This window comes from Setaria italica, chromosome VIII (genome assembly GCF_000263155.2).
Source record: "Setaria italica strain Yugu1 chromosome VIII, Setaria_italica_v2.0, whole genome shotgun sequence".
NCBI classification, from domain to species: domain Eukaryota; kingdom Viridiplantae; phylum Streptophyta; class Magnoliopsida; order Poales; family Poaceae; genus Setaria; species Setaria italica.
The window spans coordinates 17,969,132-17,991,380 of record NC_028457.1 but is presented as its reverse complement, the minus strand read 5'-3'; the positions used below and the strand labels follow the sequence as shown (position 1 = coordinate 17,991,380).

The 22,249-nt window shown below is 54.5% G+C and overlaps 2 protein-coding genes across 2 annotated transcripts; both read left to right on the top strand.

The window, feature by feature from the left end:
* The first annotated feature begins 3,551 nt into the window (after window positions 1–3,551).
* On the top strand, window positions 3,552–4,070 carry LOC101781312 (antifreeze protein Maxi-like). Its single transcript, XM_004980379.1, has one exon. The coding sequence runs from the start codon at window positions 3,552–3,554 to the stop codon at window positions 4,068–4,070; it is 519 nt and encodes a 172-aa protein (XP_004980436.1).
* A 17,103-nt stretch (window positions 4,071–21,173) lies between these two features.
* Window positions 21,174–21,737, top strand: LOC111258212. Its single transcript, XM_022829096.1, has one exon. It carries the CDS (start codon window positions 21,174–21,176, stop codon window positions 21,735–21,737), a length of 564 nt encoding a protein of 187 aa, XP_022684831.1.
* Window positions 21,738–22,249: the final 512 nt, after the last annotated feature.

The window sequence follows — 22,249 nt, the reverse complement described above, 5'->3', positions numbered from 1 at the left end:
CTCAAGATCGGAAACTTAGCCGATCGTGATTTCTGGACCTGACACGTATTCTTCCTTGCCAATCAACAGGTCCGATTGGCTGGCACGCCGCGCGAACTGCACCAGGGCAATCACCCGAACAGGAGTTAAGCAGATTCTCCCGGGTCGTGTGTCGGACGCTAGGATTCGGTTGACCGATTTCTAGCGCCAACACAAGTTTGACGGACTAGAGCTCAACCACGTCGCAAGGCATTTCAACGAGGCGGCTGACGAACTGGCAAAGGCGGCATCCGGCCGAAAGCCCGTACCCGACGACATCTTCATCAGCGACCAGTTCAAGCCTTCGATCCGTTACTAGGAACCGGGGAGGGTCGGCGACGCGCCACCTGCCCCGAACTCGAGCCCCAACCTGGGAAGAGGTCGGCAACGCGCCACCTGTCCCGGGCTCGGGCGCCGACCCAGACGAGGTCGGCGATGCTCCACCTGTCCTGGACTCGGAGGCTGACCCCTCCGACCCCGAGATCATGGAGATCAATACGGACCCAGCAGCAGGGCCCGACCCTCCACTTGACTGGAGAGCCCCGTACCTTGACTACCTCATCCACGAGACGCTCCCGGCGAACAAGACGGAGGCACGTAGGATTGCGCGCCGCGCCAAATCCTTCATCATCATTGACCAGAAGCTCTACAAGCGGAGCCACACCAGCATCATCCAGCGCTGCATCCCGATCGAGCAGGGAAAGGTGCTGATTCAAGACATCCACGCCAGAGCCTGCGGCCACCACGTCGCGCCAAGAACCCTTGTTGGAAACGCCTTCCGGTAGGGCTTCTACTGGCCCACGGTGGTCGCCGACGCCACCCACATGGTTCGCATCTGCGAAGGGTGCCAATTCTTCGTGCGCCAAACTCATCTGCCCACACAGGCGTTCCAGACCATCCCCATTACGTGGTCCTTCGCGGTCTGGGGTCTAGACCTCATCAAGCCCTTCAAGAAAGCGCCTGGGGGCTTCACCCACCTGCTTATCGCGGTTGACTTGTTCTCCAAGTGGATCGAGGCATGACCAGTCGCGCAAATCAAGTCCGAGCAGGCGGTACAGTTCTTCACCGACATCATCCATCACTTCGGAATCCTCAACTCCATCATCACGGACAACGGCACGCAGTTCACCGGGAAGAAATTCCTCCAGTTCTATGACGACCACCACATCCGAGTGGATTGGTCGGCCATGGCGCATCCCTGCACGAACGGGCAGGTTGAACGAGCCAATGGCATGATAGTCCAGGGTCTTAAGCCATGAATCTTCGACCGCCTCAAAAAGTTCGGCGGCCGATGGGTCGCGGAGCTCCCCACGGTCCTGTGGAGTTTGAGGACGACCCCCAGTAGGGCGACCAGCTTCACCCCGTTCTTCATGGTTTACGGATCCAAGGCAATCCTCCCCACCGATTTGTAGTACGGATCGCCGAGGGTCAAGGCATACGACGAACAGGGAAACCAGGCATCGCTCGAAGACGCGCAAGACCAGCTCGACGAAGCGCGTGATGTAGCCCTACTGCACTCGGCTAAGTACTAGCAGGCCTTACGACGCTACCACAGCCGCAAGGTGCAAGGCCGAGCCTTCAACGTCGGTGACCTGGTGCTCCGCCTCGTCCAGGACAACAGAGGTCGGCACAAGCTGACCCCTCCATGGGAAGGTTCCTTCATCATCGCACAAGTACTGCGGCCAGGCACGTACAAGCTGGCGACCCCTGACGGACAGATCTTCAACAACGCTTGGAACATAGAGCAGCTAAGACGCTTCTACCCTTAGTTTTGTTTCCAAGTTCTGTACATAAACACTTCTGTAACTTAGTAATTTACGGAAAAAGGAATTTTGAGTTGATTTCGTTCAAGTTTCATAATGAACTCAGGGATATCCAACCCTGGCTCTGCCTCAGGGCCGCATATCCCTCGGGGGCTATCAGGGGCTCTGGCCCACTTGACATCTTCTCAAAATGCCATTTCTTTCCCAGCCACCCTCTTCCTAAACTTTTGGGCGTGAAAAGGAGAGAGTGCACGAACGGCGTTTAGGCAAGCCTGATCGGACTGCAAAAAAGCCTATGCCCCAGCGGCTACGGTACCTTCACCCATCAATGCTTACCGACACGCCCGACCTGCACTCTAAACTTTCCAAATCCAAAAAACAAGAAAAAGGATTGAAAACTTTTTTCGACAATTTATAGAAAAGGCCTCTGTGGCCATCACAAAAACAAGTACAAAGTCAAACTAATATATTTACACCTAGGGTGCCTAAGCCCGATACAGCTAACTCTACCTGGGATCTTCGGGCGGGACGGCTTAATCCTCCAGAAGCTTCGCCAAGGCATCCGCTGGGTTGAGCACCGACGCGTCGATCTCGTCCAGCTCGACCTCGGAGTAGCCGGCGGTGTACCCCCCGCTTATCGCGGCGAAGTTGATGCCGGAGTAGTGGGAACCGAAGACACCGAAGGCCCGCCTCACGCCAACATGGAGCGCCTCCAGAGCGATCTCGCGGGCCCGCCGGTACGTCCTGAGGACACGAGTCGCCAACGAGCTCGTCCCCTCCCCCTGGACCATGCTGAGGCTATCGCAGATGACGCAGACCGCGTGCCACAGGTTGCCGTGCTCGGCGCGCTCCGCGTCGAGGACCTCCCTCAGCCATGCGATTTTGTCTGTAAGATTCGTCCGCAGAAGTCCAAGTCAGAAACCATCACAAAGCAACAGAAAACAAGGGAACGAAAAGAGCCTTACCCTCGGACTGGGCCTTCAGCTCACGCTCCCGGTCGAGCCCCTGGGCCACGATGGTCTGAAGCCCCTGCACTTGCACGTGGAGCTGGCTGACCTCCGCCCCAAGCTCGGCCGCCAGCTTCTCGACCTCGTCCTTCCGGGCTACCTCGAAATCCTGGTCCTGCCAAGCCTTTTGCTGCTCACGCTGGATGCGCTCGATGGTTTTCTAAAGGGCTTCATGTTCTCCCTTCAACCGTGCGAGCTCCTCAGCATCAAGGCGGGCCTTCTCAGCAGCGGCCTGGAACTCCTCGCGGTCGAGGCGAGTCTTCTCGATGATGGCCTGGAACTTGTCCTCCGCCCACCGCGCGTCCTCCCGCGTCGCCTTCTCGCGCCTTTGCAGGTCATTGATGACTTGTTGGGCGGCGGCAACCTGCACGGTTAGCTCCCCGGTCTGCTGCCTCTCCACAGAGAAGCATTCCTAGAGCTCCCGCTTATGCTGGAGGAAATTGGACTTCCCCCGGCTGCACTCCTGGAGGGCCTACAAGACAATATATACTCAGTAATAGATCGACGGGAGGAAAATAACCGCCAGGGAGAACACCATACCTGGCCACCGGGAATGATGACGTCATCCAGCTCCCCCATCGTCGAGGACAGGGTAGCGCAGATGTTGGCAAGTTCGCCCTGCACTGCCCACCACTTGCCCCACTCCTCACCGTCATCCAATGTGAAGAGGGGTCTATGCGGGTCATCAAGGGACATCCAGCACAGGGTAGCCCCACTCCACGCCTTGGGAATGGGACTGACTGAGGCAAGGGTGGAAACCGCTATGGCCGCCCCCGACGCCACCGCCGGGGCAGGTGCCGCCGCCGCGGAGGCCACTGGCCTCGCTGACGGTCCCGGCGCATGTGCCGCCGTCCTTGTCGAGGTCGCCGCAGCCGTCGTCGATGCCAACGTGCGTCCTGATCCATCCGCCGCCGCCACCGTCTCAGTCGCGGCTACCGGAGCAGGCGTTCCCATCACCGCCGCGGCCTTCGTCGCGACCACCGAGGCAGGCGTTCCCACTCCCGTTGTGGCCGCCGGAGCAGGCACCCCCACGTCCGCCACCGCCGCCGCCTTTGCCATGGCTCCCTGGGCGGATGTCCCTACCTCCGCCACCGCCGCTGCCTTCGTCGCAGCCGCTGGGGCAGGCGTCCTTGCCTCCCCCGCTGCCGCTGTCCCCGTCATGGCAGTGGGGGCGGACTCTCTCTCCTCCGTCGCCACCGTCGTCCCCGTCACAGTCACTGGGGCAACCGTCCCTGTCTCTGCCACCGCCGTTGGAGCCGCACGCTCCTCCTCCGCCTCGTAGTCAAGGTCTATCACCACCCCGATTGGAGGGCCCCCAGGGGCAATGCCCTATCCTGCGGGGTCAGCCAAGGAGGCAAAGGGTGGAGTAGGGGTCAGACCCTGCCCTGTGTCTGGCTGCGGCACCACTCCACCAGTTGCTGTCGTAGGAGCCACCTCCGTGGTAAGCTCCACGGTCTCTCCGGTGATGCTGCCGCTCGCAGCCGGCGAGGTCACGGTTCGCCCCGCGGAGGTGGACGTGTTGGAGGTATGCCCTAGAGGCAATCATAGAGATGATGATATTCCATTTGTATCCATGATTTGTATATTGTGTTCATTGAATATCCATTAAAGGCTACTTGAATTGATTTGCAATTATGTGAATTGTATGTGAAACTCTTTACTTGTATGGTTATTCTAAAGTTGTCCCTAGTCGGAGTTCATGTGAGGACACACATGAATATTAGACTAGCACATGTATTAGTTGATGACTATGTTTCACAAGTCATGGACATGGAGATGTTGAACTAATAATGTGGACACATGTGGAGACATGTGCTAGGACTGATCCAACACGAGAAGTAGTTCTCTCTTTAAACAACATATACGCTTTGTCCTTAGACCTGAGATTGTCGCATGTATTCTAGATGTGGATCGACCTACTTAGGGGCTATCAAATGCTACACCGTAACAGGGTAGTTATAAAGGTAGCTTTCGGGTTTGTCAAGAAGCATGCTATGAGACATGGTCAATCAAGATGGGATTTGCCCCTCTCTGATTGAGAGTGATATCTCTAGGCCCCTCGAGTGATCGGATCCAAAAATGCATGGCCATGCTACGTACGGTTAAGAGTTAACCTACAAAGGGATTCCGAATCACAGGATTGAGAAAGAGCGGTCGGCTTGAAGCTAGACAAAATATCGTGAGGCAAAGGGAATAGCATGTATATTATGTTGTGATGGTTCGTCTGATATGATCTTCCTGTGCGTATAGGAGTTGGCACGTCTTGCTAGAGGCCACTACCGACTATTGGGCTGAGTAGGAGTACTCGGGCCATGTCTATACGTATCCGAACCCATAGGGTCACACACTTAAGGGGCTGGAAGCCCAATTCAGATCTGATCCAAGTTGGATTAGGTTTAGAAGTACTAATGGGCCTCGGACCCAGAGGCCCGTTAGGAACCTCTATAAATGGAGGGGTGGGGGCGCCCTAGGGTTTACACCTTTTTGGCGAAACACATCTGCCGCACCTCCCACGCCCTCGCCTGTTGCAACTCGCGGATCTAGCAGTCTGGCTTGTGACGCTTCCTCCCTGCATGTGTGGATACCTTGGAGGTGTTGTGCCTACAGCACTTGGATGAGCCGCCGACGAGCCATGACGAGCCGCCGAAGAGCCACGACGAGCCACGGCACGAGGGCAATCTTGCTGCACGTGGACGAGCTGCTAAGGAGCTGCTAGACGTTGACGTGATCGACTACGTACGACTACATTGATCGACTACATACCACTACGTTGATCGTCTTCACTGCATCGACGCAAATCTACATCTTCCGCACCAGTAGTGCGTCGAGTGGTAATCCCGTGATCCTTATACGGCAGTTCTTCCGGGTTTTACGCGGTAGAAATTTTGATTTGCGCTAGTGTAGCCTAACTCCTATCCCAACAGGACGACACCCGCAATGCCTTCTATGGCGCCAGCTGCGGAACAAAGTCACGGGGGGCGGCGCTGTGGAACAACAAATAACATCAGCAAAAACAACTCAACGCCAGGGAAGGAATAAGATGCGTGGAGAATCTCCACTTACACTCCCCCAGCGGGAGGACGGCGGGCGCATTTCGCCTCCGAGCTCGATGCCGACCCCGAGGCATCTGGCAGTGGCCGCTTGCTGCTACTCCTCTGCTCTTGGGCTGCAGGTTGAGGGTCGAGGGTTGGTTCCATTGACTCCCGAGGCACGCGCTGTGCCGACCCCTAGGGTGCGGCCCCAGAGCCTCGATGGGGCGGGTCTTGCACAGGTGGTCTGCTCGGTGTGCCCCCTGCGGCCGGTTGGGGGTGCGGCTCCCAGATAACGAGCGCGTCCGACTGGGGGTCAGAACGAACTCCTCTTCCTCCTCCTCGTTGTCCTCCTCCTCCTCATCATCATCATCATCATCATCGTCCGACACAACCTGGCCCCACCGCCGCCGTTGGAACTCCTTGGTGGCCTTCCTTCTCTTCCTCACCATCTCCTTGTCCTTGCGCTGCTTCTGCTTCTCGGTGAGGAGGCAATTCTGCTGCCGCCGCTCAGTGTCCTCTGGCACCAGTGGGCGCGAGTCGACAACATTGGTCATGTGGCCCTGCAGACACGAAAGTTCCGAGTCAGAGTGACGAACCAAGAAACACAAAAGAAGGAAACGAAAGCGCAAAGTCCTCACTAGTTGGACGAAGTTCTTGTTCGGGAACATCGGAGGGTGGCCAGGCACCAGGTAATCGGCATCCTTATCCTCCAGCACCTCCCGGACTCGCTGCCGAATCTCGGACGTGGCGAGCGCACCCATCGCAAGGACGGTGCCCTCGGTCAGCGTGTCAGGAGTCATCTCGGCGAGCGAGCGGACCCCGAGCATCAGCGGCGCCACCCTCCGAGCATGGTACACCCCGATAACTCCGGCCCCGGTCAGCCCCTTTCCCTTCAAGTACTCGATGGCATGAAGCAAGTCGGTGATCCGCTTCTTCTCCTTCTCTACCGGGCCGTACGACCACAGCTCTGGCGCCACTTCAATGATGCGGCCGGTGAACTCCGGCAAGGGGGAGTTAGAGTAGTTCTTCACGTAGAACCACTGCTGATGCCACCCCTTGTGGGATGCCACGGTCTTCATAGCCATGTACTCCTTGGCGCGGGTATGGCGGAGGTGGATTCCGGCGCACCCTATCGGCACCGGGGTTGCCCGCTGCTGGCTTCCTTTCTTCTCGGCCTTCTGGTACAGGCTGACCGCAAAGAAATACTTCCAAAGTGAGAAGTTGGGCTCGATGCCCAGGAACCCATTGGGATTAAGGTGCTGCAGCTTGAGCCCGTAGTAGTGCAGCAGCCCGCAAAAGAAAAGACTCAGCGGGGTCGCAAACCCTCTCTCGTGGAAGTGGGCGAATGACACAACGTAGCCGGCGGGCAGACTCGGCACCTCCTCCATCTCGGGGAACTGCCATTCGCCCCTCTCGGTCCTATCACAGAGGAGGCAATTCCTCGTGAGGCCATCAGCGCGCGAGGTGCCAAAGCTTGTGCGCGCCCACGATCCCATTGCAAAAGGGGAGAAAAGCTCGACGGCGGAAGGTGAGGAAGGTTGCAGCGCTGGGCGGAGGAAGACGAACGGCGCGCAAGAAAGCTAAGGGCGTGCAAAGAGGTGAAAAGACTTGGGGGCAGATTGCGGGCGGAACCGGCGAGGTGGATTCCCCGTCTTATAGGAGGGTGCGTGGGAAGCAGAACAGACACCCCCATCGCAATAAATGCGGTGCTAGGTACGCCCCGTCACGCCCGCCCTTTTTGGAAATCGTGCGCATGACCTGCTGCAGGAAACATCCTCTCCTCCCTCGTTTCGCGGCTCGACGCCTTCCGCCACTTCGCCTCCCATAGAGTACGCGCGCACAACCTCCTCCGCATCCAGCCCAAGGCCCAAGGCTGAAATGCCCCTACGGCCCGTTACGATCCAGGGGTTCAAAGGCTAGCCCACCATGGGTTCGACAGCCGCCCCAGGATAACCCCGAGCAAGGGGTGAGAAGGGACGGGTCCGCTAGCGGCCATCACCCGGGTGCATGACAGCCTAGGGCGTCCTGACCTCACATTCGAGTCCGGACCGGCACCAGAGTTCATGGTTTTTCCCCTAAGAAAGGCAACAAGCCACCGGATCTGATCGAACGGACTCGGGAACCATATGAACTGACCGGCCAGAATTTGGGGTACGCCACCAGCTTGGCTTGAGCCGGACCCCCCCGAACGGGGACCGGGACCCCACTCGAATCAACCCGTTAGCAGCTCAACGAGCGCACCATGGTTTGTCCGGCGAGGATAACGTGGCACGACTCACCCCCTCCATCTCAGCGAACGGAGGCTTGAGGGGTAAGGTACAAAAGTCGATCTAGCCTCCCGACCGGTCCCCTACAACGCGTGAGGGCTCGTGGGCTAGCCTCGCAACCAATGACCACATGAATGGTCACGACTTGAGGTTTCCAGACGGAAGATGCTCTATGGGACAACAAGAAATCCTCCCGCGCCGAGTCACCCATAGGACGCTCCGCCTAATCAACCTCCTTGGCCAAACCGAACAAACAACACTTCCCGTCCCTGATTAACTGCAGCTTGCACGATGAGCGGAAATTCCCGACAAAGGATGATAATAGCCTCTGGAGGAGCGTCCCCACTCCACCACAGGCTCGGGGGCTACCGTTGGGGGGAAATATTAACGACCTCCTAATGACCATTAAAATGACAATCATGAAGGCCTAGGCCCACCTGCGGCAATGGCAGCCGCCATCGGCCCAACATGGGAGGGGAACACCCCACTCCGCCTCGCCCGACCCAGTGCCCCGGGGTCGGACGCTCCCGACCCCTCGACAGCCAGAATTCGCCTCACCGACCCACAGTCCCAGGGTTGGGAGCACCCGACCCCACGCCACAAGGCTCCACCTCGTCCGACCCAGGGCATAGGGGGTCGGACTCACCCAAGCCCACAAGACGAATATCCACCTCAGGCGCAGACTAGAAGATAAGAGCGCGGATCTCGTGGCCCCCCTGCCGATCTCGCCATAAATGTGCCACGGCTCTGGCGCGCAGAAAGGCGCCCGCACCCCCGACGTTACCCATCACAAGTATCCAAGCACGACCGCGTAGCACAGGCTACAGTGGCTGCGGCTCTCTCCGATTCACTACAGGGCACTCATGGCCTGCGCTGCCCAGCACAGGAGGAAGCCCCGCTCGTTCTTGCGCCCCGCGCATCCAGTGACAGGGACGTGACGCCCGCATCCCATAGGCCATCAGCAAGATAACAGGATCTGCCGCCTTCCCTAACAGGCACAGATGCCATGACCGAACACCATCATCATGCCTAGCGGCAACAGCCACCAGGGAGATCGTCGACAGGATCCGAAGGCAGCCGCCCTCTTCCGGTGGATGCACTGACAGGAGCCGAAGACTGGAGCGGGGGGAGGCGACTCGAGGACTTGGTCCTTCCCCTTGTGTTGTATTTTACTTGAATTAGCTTATCTCTTTTACTTCTCCTCATGGCTGGCTCATCTGTAACCCTGAGCTCCCCTTGCGCTATAAAAGGAGGACTAGGGGCCCTGAGACAGGGGACTCTCTCGAGCAAGCAAAACACATATACTTTCCTTCAGAGCATCAGTGCACACCAAGAGACTAGGGACCAGCTCCCTCTCTCGCCCTCCTGTAACCCCTACTACAGACCCCGCGTGGGCAACACGAGCAGCTCCCCCTACTAGACGTAGGGCTTTTCCTTGCCCGAACCAGTCTAAACCCCGTGTCTCCCACGTCACCATCCGACGCCTTACGCACATAAAAGAAATTCACTAGTCTTAGTCTTGATCCGCTAATCTTGACAACGACACCTGTGGTGCTGATTATCCAGCCGGTGGTAACCGAAAAGAAACGTGTTCATTTGCCACCACGATCATCCTGGTAAGGGTTTGTGTAATGTCTCCTTTTAATGAGTTTGTACTCTATAGCTGTATTACGATCTTGCGATTTGGTTGATCCAGGGATGCAGATGACATTATTCCTATGGAGGCGGGGATGGAGGCTAACCTGCTGGTTGTACTCTCTGTATCCATGTTCGACTTGACTATGGATGATGCATTAGAGCTTGATGACACAGGTCGTCTAGGTGCGACTATATCCATGCTTCAGGAGGTCATCCGCTCAGTAGAGGGCCCATTGGTCCTCGAGAGTTCCACGGGTGTGCCGTCCTCAACGGCTGAGGTTGCGCCAACAGTGAGTACGACTGGTGCTAAAACTTTGGCGCTGGTTGTTTCAACAGAGATGGGTGAAGTCAGCATGATAGGTATGTAGATGTTTGTTGCAAAGAGTACTCTCTTGTATCTACTAGTTGATCATGGTTTGTCTGCAGGGTCTATTGTTGGTAGGGAGTCAGAGCCTGAAGTTGCCAAGAGTACTAGTGGTCCAGTACTCGAGCTACCTCCAGAATCGAAGATTAGGAGAGCTATCCAAAGCTTTCAGGTATAGCATAACTCATTTTTTGTTCTATTTGTTCTGATAAGTCTTGACGGCTAGTTTTGTTTTGTTGAAGGATCTGTATGACAAGGCTCAGAGGAATACTCAGGCTCTTCAGGAGCGCAGCGAAGCCTCTCAATTGGTAGCGCAACTGGAGCAAGAGTGTTGTCATCTTACAGATTCCTTGAGAGTTCACGAGGGGGCTGCAAAATCTTTTGCAATTGAAAGGAATGATCATGAAGTCTTCCAGCATCAATTAGAGAGTCGCTATAAATCTTTGAACCAGAGATATCAAGGTGAGTACTCATGGTTTCTCGAGTGTGATTTGATTGTAGTCATAAATTTGATCTGTGTGGTGTTTGGCACAGAGCTTAAGAGCAAAGAGGCCACTGCGAGTAGCCAACTGCTTGATTGGAGAAATGCTCATGACCGGGTAGCCGACAAGGCTACCCATCTTAGGGCAGCTCTGGCTAAAACTTAGGCGGCCTATGAGCGTTAGAGGAATAGGAAGAATCATAATGGAGTGATGCTGGCGATGGCTATGGTGGACTGTAGAATCCATGGTAGAACTATAGAGAGACTGAAAGGTGATCTCCAAGAGTTGACCAGTGCTGCTCAGGATGTAGTCAACGCCATTGCTCCACTTGAAGATGACGCTGAGCCTCGCTCGCTAGTCGAGAGACTAAGAGCTGCCCCGGGTAGAGTTGCTGGACTCTGTAAGACTGTCTGCAAACAAGTCCTTGCAGTGGTCAAGTCATATTAGTTGAGGGCAAACTTGTCGGTGGCTGGTGATGGAGTTGCCCGGTATGTGCAGTATCTTGAGGAGGCTGAGCCAATTGCTTCAGAGATGTCCGAGTTTGTATCTTTGGAGGAGCCATAGTTTTGTTGAACTCGAGTTGTATTTTTATCGAGTACTTGTGGGTGTACTCAAACAATTCTCTTTTTGTAAATCTTTTAATTGTAAAGTCTGAATTCTGATTATGATCGATGGTCTTTGTTTGGCTGGCTTTGTAGTCGGAATTGACTTTGTAGTCAGAAAAGATAGATTCGAGTGATCGAGTAGTCATAGTATCCGGTGTGGTCTCCAATTATTGGTGTTGCTGTTGAGGGTCATGTCACCATTATTGCCTTGTACTTTGAGAGAATGCATGGGTGAACTGTTCACTTTTATCTATTGTGTTTGAGTGCCGTCACGTGCGTGGAGTCAAAAAACGCCTGTCTGACCCTTGTCAGCGTCTCAAGCTGATCGTCACGAGCGAGCAGTAACTCTGAGTAGTTGGTGGTTGTGGCTCTTCGGCTATAAATAGGCCCCTGGGTAATCGACCAGGATCATGCCCTTCAGTGTAGCGATGGCTTGCTTTAGGTTGTTGTTGTTTGATAGTAGAGAGCTTCCAATGAGCGCCCTGGTGCTAGAAGATTCCTTCGACAGACTCTTGTTCTCGTAGGGATAGCCGTGATGCTAGAAGAATGCTCGTAGGAGGGTTTGCCGTGTGCCTCATCTTGCAGCTCGTGATCCAGCTCGGTCCACACTGGAACTCGCGAGTGATGGGTGATGAGCGCCACGATCTTTATCCGTATCTCTGATCAGAGGCGGAGGTGTGGCATGCAGTGTGGGTCTGTGCACTGAAGCTGTCCAGGGAGCAGCTCGGGTAGTGCGCTTCGTCGTCTTGGTATTTTTCTTCCTGATCCTGCATCAGGGATTGATCTTTGTTGCCGTCGAGGGAGCAGCGGTGAAGGAGTTCCTAGTGTTGTCAGGGAAGAGGACCAGGATATGGCTGTGTATTGCGCAGCTTCCTCGTGTGCAGGTCCTGCCTTTTGACACTGATTGTACCTTGGCCTATGTATCCTTGTGATATAGTAAAAGCCTGGGACTTCTATTCAGACTACCAGTAGGCAGTTGCTTGTAGTCATTGTTGTGTCATTGTGTTGTACTTTGTATGTTGGAGGTATGCCCTAGAGGCAATCATAGAGATGATGATATTCCATTTGTATCCATGATTTATATTGTGTTCCTTGAATATCCATTAAAGGCTACTTGAATTGATTTGCAATAATGTGAATTGTATGTGAAACTCTTTACTTGTATGGTTATTCTAAAGTTGTCCCTAGTCAGAGTTCATGTGAGGACACACATGAATATTAGACTAGCACATGTATTAGTTGATGACTATGTTTCACGAGTCACGGACATGGAGATGTTAAACTAATAATGTGGGCACATGTGGAGACATGTGGAGACATGTGCTAGGACTGACCCAACATGAGAAGTAGTTCTCTCTTTACACAACATGTACGCTTTGTCCTTAGATCTGAGATTGTCGCATGTACTCAAGATGTGGATCGACTTACTTAGGGGCTACCAAACGCTACACCGTGATAGGGTAGTTAAAAAGGTAGCTTTCGGGTTTGTCAAGAAGCATGCTGTGAGACATGGTCAATCAAGATGGGATTTGCCCCTCTCTGATTGAGAGTGATATCTTTGGGCCCCTCGTGTGATCGGATTCGAAAATGCATGGCCATGCTACGTACGGTTAAGAGTTAACCTACAAAGGGATTCCGAATCACAGGATCGAGAAAGAGCGGTCGGCTTGAAGCTAGACCAAATATCATGAGGCAAAGGGAATAGCATGCACATGAAGTTGTGATGGTTCATCTGATATGATCTTCGTGTGCGTATAGGAGTTGGCACGTCTTGCTAGAGGCCGTTACCAACTATTAGGCCGAGTAGGAGTACTCGGGCCATGTCTATACGTATCCGAACCCATAGGGTTACACACTTAAGGGGCTGGAAGCCTAATTCGGATGTGATCTGAGTTAGATTAGGTTTAGAAGTACTAATGGGCCTCAGACCTAGAGGCCCGTCAGGAACCTCTATAAATAGAGGGGTGGGGGCGCCCTAGGATTTACACCTTTTGGAAAAACACATCTAGCGCCTCCCACGCCCTCTCCTGTTGCAACTCGTGGATCTAGCAGTCCGGCTTGCGACGCTTCCTCCCTGCACGTGTGGATACCTTGGAGGTGTTGAGCCTGCAGCACTTGGACGAGCCGTCGACGAGCCACGACGAGCCGCCAACGAGCCATGACGAGCCGACGACGAGCCGCGACACGAGGATGACCTTGCTGCACGTGGACGAGATGCTGAGGAGCTGCTCGACGTTGATGTGATCGACTACATGTTCGACTACGCTGATCAACTTCGCTGCCTTGACACGATTCTACATCTTCCGCACCAGTGCGTCGAGTGGTAATCCCGTGATCCATATACGGCAGTTTTCATGGTTTACACGGTAGAAAAAATTTGTTTTGCGCTAGCGTAGCCTACCTCATATCCCAACATTGTATACCCTAACTTCATGGAATAGTTGGATGTAACTTTGGAGCTTATTTAATGCAAAGAATGCAATCTTAAGAACTCCTTGTTTGATGGTTGCGGCAATCTTGTGCCTTTGAGCAAATGGCATCGATGTAGTCGTGGCTTCTTGTCGTAAGTGTTTGTAGCCCAGTGAAATGACTTGAGTCATGACTTTGTTAAGCCGCCTAATCTTGTAGACACGAGTTGGTGAAAAATTATGAAATGCTTGAGCTGAGAAACTCGAGTGGCTATGAGTAGCCGACGAGTTGCAATAACTTGAAGAGACTTGATGGAATCAAGTCAAATGGAGCACTGAGGCTTGGAGAGCTAGAGAGCCTGAGTGGTTGTGAATAGTCGACGAGTTGCGATAACTCTAAGAGACTTGATGGAATCAAGTCAAACGGAGCATTGGGGCTTGGAGAGCTAGAGAGCTCAAGTGGCTATGAATAGCCAACGAGTTGCGATAACTCAAAGAGACTTGATGGAATCAAGTCGAACGGAGCGCTGGGGCTCGGAGAGCTTGGAGAGCTCAAGTGGCTGTGGATAGCCGAACAAAGGCAAAGATAGTGTTTGCCAAACAATTTTGTTGTTTTAATTAACTATCATGAAAGCCCGAGTATATATCTTGTAGTCTGCTATGGGTAATAGCGACACAGATGTTCTATATTCCAAGAGTTTGGTATTTGTTTTCCTGAGAGGTCCTGTAGTCAGTACGATCCAGGCCCTGTGACCTTGGATATGATGTAGGGACATTCCTATGGCGACTTGAGTTTGTCCAGCCCTGATGTGTCTTGGATGCGTTTAAGGACCAAGTCACCCATGTTGAAGGAACGCTCTTTGACATTGCGGTCATGGTAACGTCGTAGTCCATCGAGATATCTGGCTGACTAAACTAGTGCTGCACATCTTGTTTCTTCCAAACTGCCGAGGTCCATGCATCTTGTTTCCTCTGATACTCCTTCATCATATTGCTCAACTGCAGGAGACTGCCAGATGACGTCTGCAGGGAGGATGGCTTCTAACCCATATACGTGGAAGTAGGGAGAGTGCCCAGTAGGATTGCATGGCTATGTACGTAGTACCCAAAGAACATTGGGTAGTTCTTTGAGCCATTTGCCTCCTTTTGCATTGCCGATGTCGTGCAACCTCTTCTTGAGAGCTTCGAGTAACATGCTGTTGGCATGCTCGACTTGGCCGTTGGCCCTTGGGTGAGAACCAGAGATGTATCGTACGTCGATTCCACTGTTCTTGCAGTATTCCCAGAAGTCATGATTGTTGAAGTTGGATCCTAGGTCAATGATGAACCTGTTGGGGAAGCCGTAGCGATGTACAATTTCCTCCAGAAAGTCGAGGACTCGGTCTATCTTGGGGCAAGTGACGGGTTTGACTTCAATCCACTTGGTAAATTTGTTAATGGCTACGAGTACTTGATTGAACCCTCCTGGCATAGTTGGAAGTGGTCCTATCATATCAAGCCCCCAGCAAGCAAAAGGTCATGTTGGAGGTATTGTAATGAGCTTGTAGGCGGGGACATGCTGTTGCTTAGTGAAGAATTGGCAGCCTGGCATCTTCGTACTAGTTGTTTTGCATCGGCCAGTGCCATGGGCCAATAGAGACCTGCTCTGAAGGCTTTACCAATGATTGTTCGTGAAGAGGCATGGTTACCACAGATTCCTTTGTGTATTTCTTCCAAGATTTCTTAACCTTCTTCTCGGGTGACATATTTCATGAGTATCCCTAAAGATGCGCTTCTCCTGTAAAGCTTGTCTCCAACTAGAACATAATTCTTTCCTCGTCACGAGACTTTTTCAGCTTGGCTTTCGTCAAATGGTAGCTTTTGTTCTTTGATGTAGTCAATGAATGGAGATCTTCAGTTGACTTTGATCATCATGACCTCTCGGTTGGGATCTGGAGGTTTGGTACTGGTAGTTGCTGGAGTAGCTTGTTCTGGTATGGAGGGCTTGCGAAGCTCATGTACAAAAATCCCTGCTGGAACTTCTGCACGCGTTGAGTCCATTTTGATAACACATTAGTAGCTACATTGTTGTCGCGAATGATATGGTGGAACTCTAAGCCTGAGAACTTGTTGTCTGGCTTGCAGACTTCCTTACAGTAGGCATCCATATTTTCCTTATTGCAATCCCAATCATCATTGACTTGGTTAATGACGACTAGTGACTCACCATATACTAGTAGTCGTTTGATTCCGAGTGAGATTACGAGGTGAAGACCGTGTAGTAGTGCTTCGTACTAAGCTTCATTGTTTGAAACTTCCCAAAATATCTGAAGAACATATTTGAGTTGTTTGCCCTTTGGAGAAATTAGAAGAACTCCTGCGCTGATGCCTTCAAGCTTGAGAGAACCGTCAAAGTACATAACCCAATGTTCTGGTCTTTCCACTGGTGTTGGTACTTGGTTTTCTCTCCACTCTACCATGAAGTCCACCAGAGCTTGAGATTTGATGGTTGTTCTATGTTTAAAGTCCAGAGATAGGGCTCCGAGTTCAACCGCCCATTTGGAGATTCTTCCCGTTGTGTCCCTGTTGTGAAGGATTTCACCAAGCGGGAAGTCGGTGATGATGGATATGGTGTGTTCTTGAAAGTAATGTCGCAGCTTTTGTGAGGTAAGCAGGATTGCGTAGAGTAACTTCTGCACCGATGGGTACCGAGTTTTTGAATCTGAGAGTACTTCACTGATGAAGTAGATGGGCCTTTGGACTTTGTAGATGTGGCCTGGTTCAGACCTTTCGACTACTATTGATGTGCTGACGACATGAGTGGTGGTAGCTATGTATAGGAGCAAGTCTTCATCTAGAGATGGAGCTGTGAGGACTGGTGGTTTTGACAAGAAGTCTTTGAGCTATGTTAAGGCTCTGTCTGCCTCCTCTATCCACTAAAACTTGTCCTATCGTTTGAGTAGCTTGAAGAAGGGTAATCCGCACTCTCCAGTTCTTGAGATGAATCGATTTATGGCTGCCATGCAGCCTGAAAGCTTCTGCACATCCTTGATGCCAGCTAGAGCTTGCATATTTGTGATGGCAGATACTTTTTCCGGGTTGGCCTCAATGCCACGGTGGCTAATTATGAATCCGAGTAATTTTCTGGAAGGTACACCGAAAATGCATTTGGTAGGGTTGAGTTTCCAACGGAATGCTCGTCGATTTGCGGAGGTTTCTTCTAAATCTGCGACTAGATCATCCGGGTTTCTTGTTTTGACGACTACGTCATCTACATAAGCTTCTACGTTGCGGTGTAGTTCTTTTTTCAAGCACATCTGGATGGTGCGGTTATAGGTCGCCCCTGCATTTTTTAGCCCAAAGGACATTTTTTTGTACCAAAATGCAACGAACGGGGTGATGAAGGCTGTTTTGGCTTGATCTTCTTTTTTGAGGGCTATTTGGTGATAGCTTGAGTAGCAGTCAAGAAAACAGAGCAAGGCACACCCAGCTGTGGAGTCAACTACTTGGTCGATCCTAGGTAGTCCGAAGGGGTCCTTTGGGCAATGTTTGTTGAGGTCTATGTGGTTGATGCACATCCTTCACTCATTATTCTTCTTTCGAACGAGTACAGGGTTAGCTAGCCAATCAAGATAGAAAACCTCTTTGATAAACCCTGCCGCGAGTAGTTTGGCTACCTCTTTTTTGATTGCATCTCTTATGTCCTGGGTGAACCTTCGTAGTCATTGTCTTTTTGGGGTGGCTTCAGGGTCGACGTTTAGGGAGTGCTCAATTAGCTCCTTGGGCACACTTGGCATGTTAGCTGGCTTCCAAGCAAAGATGTCATGGTTGGCCCGAAGAAAGCTAATGAGCACGTTTTTCTATTTAGGGTCTAGCCCTGTTCCAATCAGGGCTGTCTTGGATGAGTCACCAGTATGGAGATCGATGGTTTTGAAGACTTTCTCGCTTGCTGGTTTTACTTTCGATGATCCTGACTTGTTTTTAGGGATCTCGAGTTCCATGGGGTTGAGTTTCTATGGGACTGGGTGGTTGAGAAGTTGCTGCGATTTCTACAGCTTCAGTGTCGCACTCGTATGATCGCCTTAGGTCTCCCCATAGTGTCAACTCGCCCTTGGGTCCTGGCATCTTGAGTACCAGGTAAATGTTGTGTGGTATTGCCATAAACTTGGCAAGGCCTGGCCCCCCAAGTATGGCATGATAAGAAGCTTCGAAGTTGGCAACTTCGAACCTGATGTACTCGATTCGGTAATTGTTGGGGGGAAATATTAACGACCTCCCAAAGCCCATGGAAGCAACAATCATAAAAGCCCAGGCCCACCTAAGGCAATAAAGACTGCCGTCGGCCCAACATGGGAGGCGAGGGCCGCGCTCCGCCTCGCCCGACCCAGTGTCCCTGGGTCGGGCGAGGCGGAGCGCGGCCCTCGCCTCCCATGTTGGGCCGACGGCACGGGCCTGGGGTCGGGAGCGCCCGACCCCTCGCCGCAAGATTCGGCCTCGCCCGACTCGGGGCACAGGGCGTCGGGCTCACCCGGACCCCCAAGACAAGTATCCGCCTCGGGCGCGGACCTTGTGGGACCCCCTGTCGATCTCGCCATAAATGTGCCGCAGTTCTATCAGGAATAAGGACATCCGTGTCCCCGACGCAACCCTCCACAAGTACCCATGCGCGGCCTCGCAGCATAAGCTACAGTGGTTGCGGCCTCCCCCGATTCGCTACAGGGCACTCATGGCCTGCGCCGCCCGGAGCAGGAGGAGGCCTCGCCCGTTCTCGCGTCCTGCGCGTCCGACAGCAGGGACGCGATGTCCACCTTCCGCGGGCTGTCAGATAGATGGCGGGATCCGCCGCCTCCCCCAATGGACACAGGTGCCATGACGAAACACCATCATCACACCTTGCGGCGATAGCCGCCGAGGAGACCATTGACAGGACGTGACGGCGGCCGCCCTCCTCTTGCAGATGCGCCGGTAGGAGCCGAAGGCCGGCGAGGATGCCAGTGGCCTAGGGACTTGGTCCCTCCCCTTATGTTGTACTTTACCTAACTTTGTATATCTCTTTTGCTTCTCCTCACACCGGGTCTCGCCTGTAACCTCGGTGGCCTCCTTACGCTATGAAAGGAGAACCGGGGGCCTGAGATAGGAGGGCTGGGAAGTCAACCGAACACACTCACACTCTCTCCTAGAGCACCAGTGCACACCCAAGAGACCTGGGATCAGCTCCCTCTCTCGCACTCCTGTAACCCCTACTACAGAACACCGCGTGGGCAACACGAGTAGCTCCCGACACTGGACGTAGGGTATTTCCTTGCCCGAACCAGTCTAAACCCCGTGTCTTCCATGCCACCATCTGAAGCCTTACATGCATAAAAGAAATTTACTAGTCTAAGTCTTGACCCACTAATCTTGACAACGACAGTTGGCGAGCCAAGTAAGGGACCTTTGCGCGTACGAAACCGGCTTCAGATGGCTAACCATGACGCCAGCTTCGCTCTGGGAAAGGGAGTCTAGACTTCCTCACCACCGGGAAAGGGATCAAGTTGATCCCTCTCCTCGTCTTGCCCGCTCGTCCCACCATCCCCGGCTCCACCGCCAGGATAGCGGCGAGCGGTCGGGCGCGCGCCGGAGGGCCTCCCTTGGAGGGGCGGCTCTTCGAGCTGCGCAATGATGTGGCAACCTACGGTCGTCTCTTGGCGCGGTCCATGACCATGTCGCCGGCGAGCAACAAGCTCGTGGGTGCGGCGAGGATGATTTCCGACGCCGGCTCCGACAACGGGAGCCACCACCCCTCGCGCGAGTGCTTCATGGCCGACATGCACTCCGAGGGGTCCAATGATAACGGCGCCGAAGGGAGGCAGAGGACTCCCTCACCGCGCATCGCGGCTATGACTGGAGCCCTTGGTAGGGCCCCGGTGTGACCCAGACAGCCGGAGGCGCGTGCGGCGCCCTGCTAGGAGGTCGAGCGCCCCCGCAACGAAGGCGGGGCACGACAACGGGCACGCGACGTCCATCAGTGCATCTGCGCGGATGAAGAGTGCCCTCAGCTCTTCGCTCGCGCTAGCCAGAACATCACCACTGCGGTGGCCCTACTCCGATGACTCCCCGAGCCGGCGACGCCCGAGGAGTGTCAGGCGCACCAAAAAGTGCGCAACCTGCTCGAGTGCGCCGCCGTCCAGTAGGCGGAAAGCTCCACATCTTGGCGATGCGAGCAAAACACCAGCAGGGCAGTGCCCACCGTACCCTCGGAGAAGCAGGGGAAGTCTGTTCATTAACCTCCTCCTAGGGCGAACTGGGTCGCGCCCGCCCGACGGACACCGCCGCCCGCCGGAGGCGGGGCTCAGTCCGTTCACCGACGCGTCGGCCCCGTCCGCGATGCCCGCGACACCCTGGACGCGCGGAGGCGCTCCTGTGTGGATAGGGAGGAGGGGGTGGATCGCGGCTACCACGTCCACCATGACGGGCGCTACGACAGCGAAGAACACCACAGCCCGAGCCCCGACCCGGCGGGGCCCCGGGCCTTCTCCGCGCGCATCCTGAACGCGTCGTTTCCGCCATGCTTCAGGCAACCAACAAACATGGCCAAATACTCAGGGGAGATGAACCCCGGGCTATGGCTTTGCGACTACCGACTTGCATGTCAGGCCGGTGGGGTGGACGATGACCTATTCATCATCCGCAACCTTCCACTCTTTCTGGCCGACTCGGCGCGAGCCTGGCTGGAACACATCCCTTCGGGTTGGATCCGTAGCTGGAACAACCTGAAGGAGATATTTGTGGGAAACTTCCAGGGCATGTACATGCGCCCTCGCAATCCCTGGGACCTTCAGAGCTGCCACCAGGGGTCAAACGAGTCCCTCCGGGAGTACATCCGGCGCTTCTCCCGGAAGCGCACCGAGCTCTCCAACATCACGGACGCCGACATCATAGGGGCTTTCCTGGCAGGAACCTCCTGCCGGCCCCTCATCCACGAGCTGGGGCACCGAGGCCCATGGACCACGGAGGAGCTCCTCTACATCGCCACCAGCTTCGCCTCAGGTGAAGAGGCCGTCAGAGCGATCTTCGACCGCTCCAAGGGTAAAGCGAAGAGGGAGGAGGACGCCGACGAAGGCACCTCCAACCGTCAACAGAAAAAGAAGAACAAGCAGCAGTGCGAGGCACCCCTAGTGGCCGCTGTTGAGCGCAAGCGGGGACAGCCGCCCCCAGAGGGCACCCCCGGCTTCTTCGACAAGCTGCTCGAGGGACCGTGCCCGAACCACGAGTTTCCCGTGAAGCACGCCTACAAGAACTGCAACCTCATGAAGAGGTACTTTGTAGGCAACTCGGTGAAGGGCGACCAGAGATGGAAGCCCGACAAAGAGAAGGAGGACGGCTTCCCCAAGGTGGATGGCTGCTTCATGATCTTCGGTGGCCCGGCGGCATACTACTCCAAGCGTCGTCAGAAGCTGGAGTGCCGCGAAGTCTACGCGGTCGAGCGTGCTACACCGGCCTTCCTCGACTGGTCGGGATCCACCATCATCTTTGACCGGTCCGACCACCCGGGGCGCGTCCTGCAGCCAGGACACTACCCCCTCGTTGTCGACCCCATCATCGGCACAACGCGTCTCACCAAGGTGCTCATGGACGGAGGCAGCGGCCTCAACATCCTCTACGCCGAGACCCTCGACGCCATGGGGATCGATCGCTCCCGCCTCCGTCCCAGCAAGGCACCATTTCATGGCGTCGTGCCGGGGAAACAGGCAATGCCTCTCGGGCAGATCGACTTGCCCGTCACTTTCGGAACCCCTTCCAACTACAGGAAGGAGGTCCTTACCTTCGAGGTGGTAGGATTCCGTGGAACCTACCACGCCATCTTGGGGCGGCCGTGCTACGCCAAGTTCATGGCCATCCCCAACTACACCTACCTCAAGCTCAAGCTGTCGGGGCCCAATGGGGTCATCACCGTCGGCACGTCCTTCCAGAAGGCATACGAGTGCGACGTAGAATGCTGCGAGTACACCGTGGCCATTACCTTCACGGAAGATACGGCGGTCCGGCTCACGGAGGATGCTGAGGACCAGCCCGACTCCAAGCAGTCGGCCACCTCCTTCGAGGCCACCGAAGGCATCAAGGAGGTCCCCCTCGATCCCAACAGCTCCGACGGTCGGACCGTGCGGATCGGCGCTACCCTATCTCCCAAATAGGAAAGCGCGCTCGTTGACTTCCTCCACGCGAATAGCGACGTTTTCGCGTGGAAACCCTCGGACATGCCCGGCATTCCGAGGGAAGTCGCCAAGCACTCCTTGAACATCAAAGCTGGCTCCAAGCCAGTGAAGCAAGGACTGCGCCACTTCGACGAGGAGAGGCGCAAGGCCATTGACGAGGAGCTCCAGAAGCTTTTGGCGGCCGGATTCATCAAGGAAGTGTACCACCCTGAGTGGCTAGCTAATCCCATTCTTGTGCGGAAAAAGAATGGGAAATGGACGATGTGTGTTGATTATACTGGTCTCAACAAGGCGTGCCCAAAGGATCTGTTTCCTTTGCCACGCATAGATCAGATAGTCGACTCAACCGCCGGGTGTGAAACCCTTAGCTTCCTTGACGCGTATTCCGGCTACCATCAGATCGCGATGAAAGAGTCCGACCAGCTTGCTACCTCTTTCATCACCCCCTTCGGCCCCTATTGCTACGTTAAGATGTCATTCGGCCTCAAAAA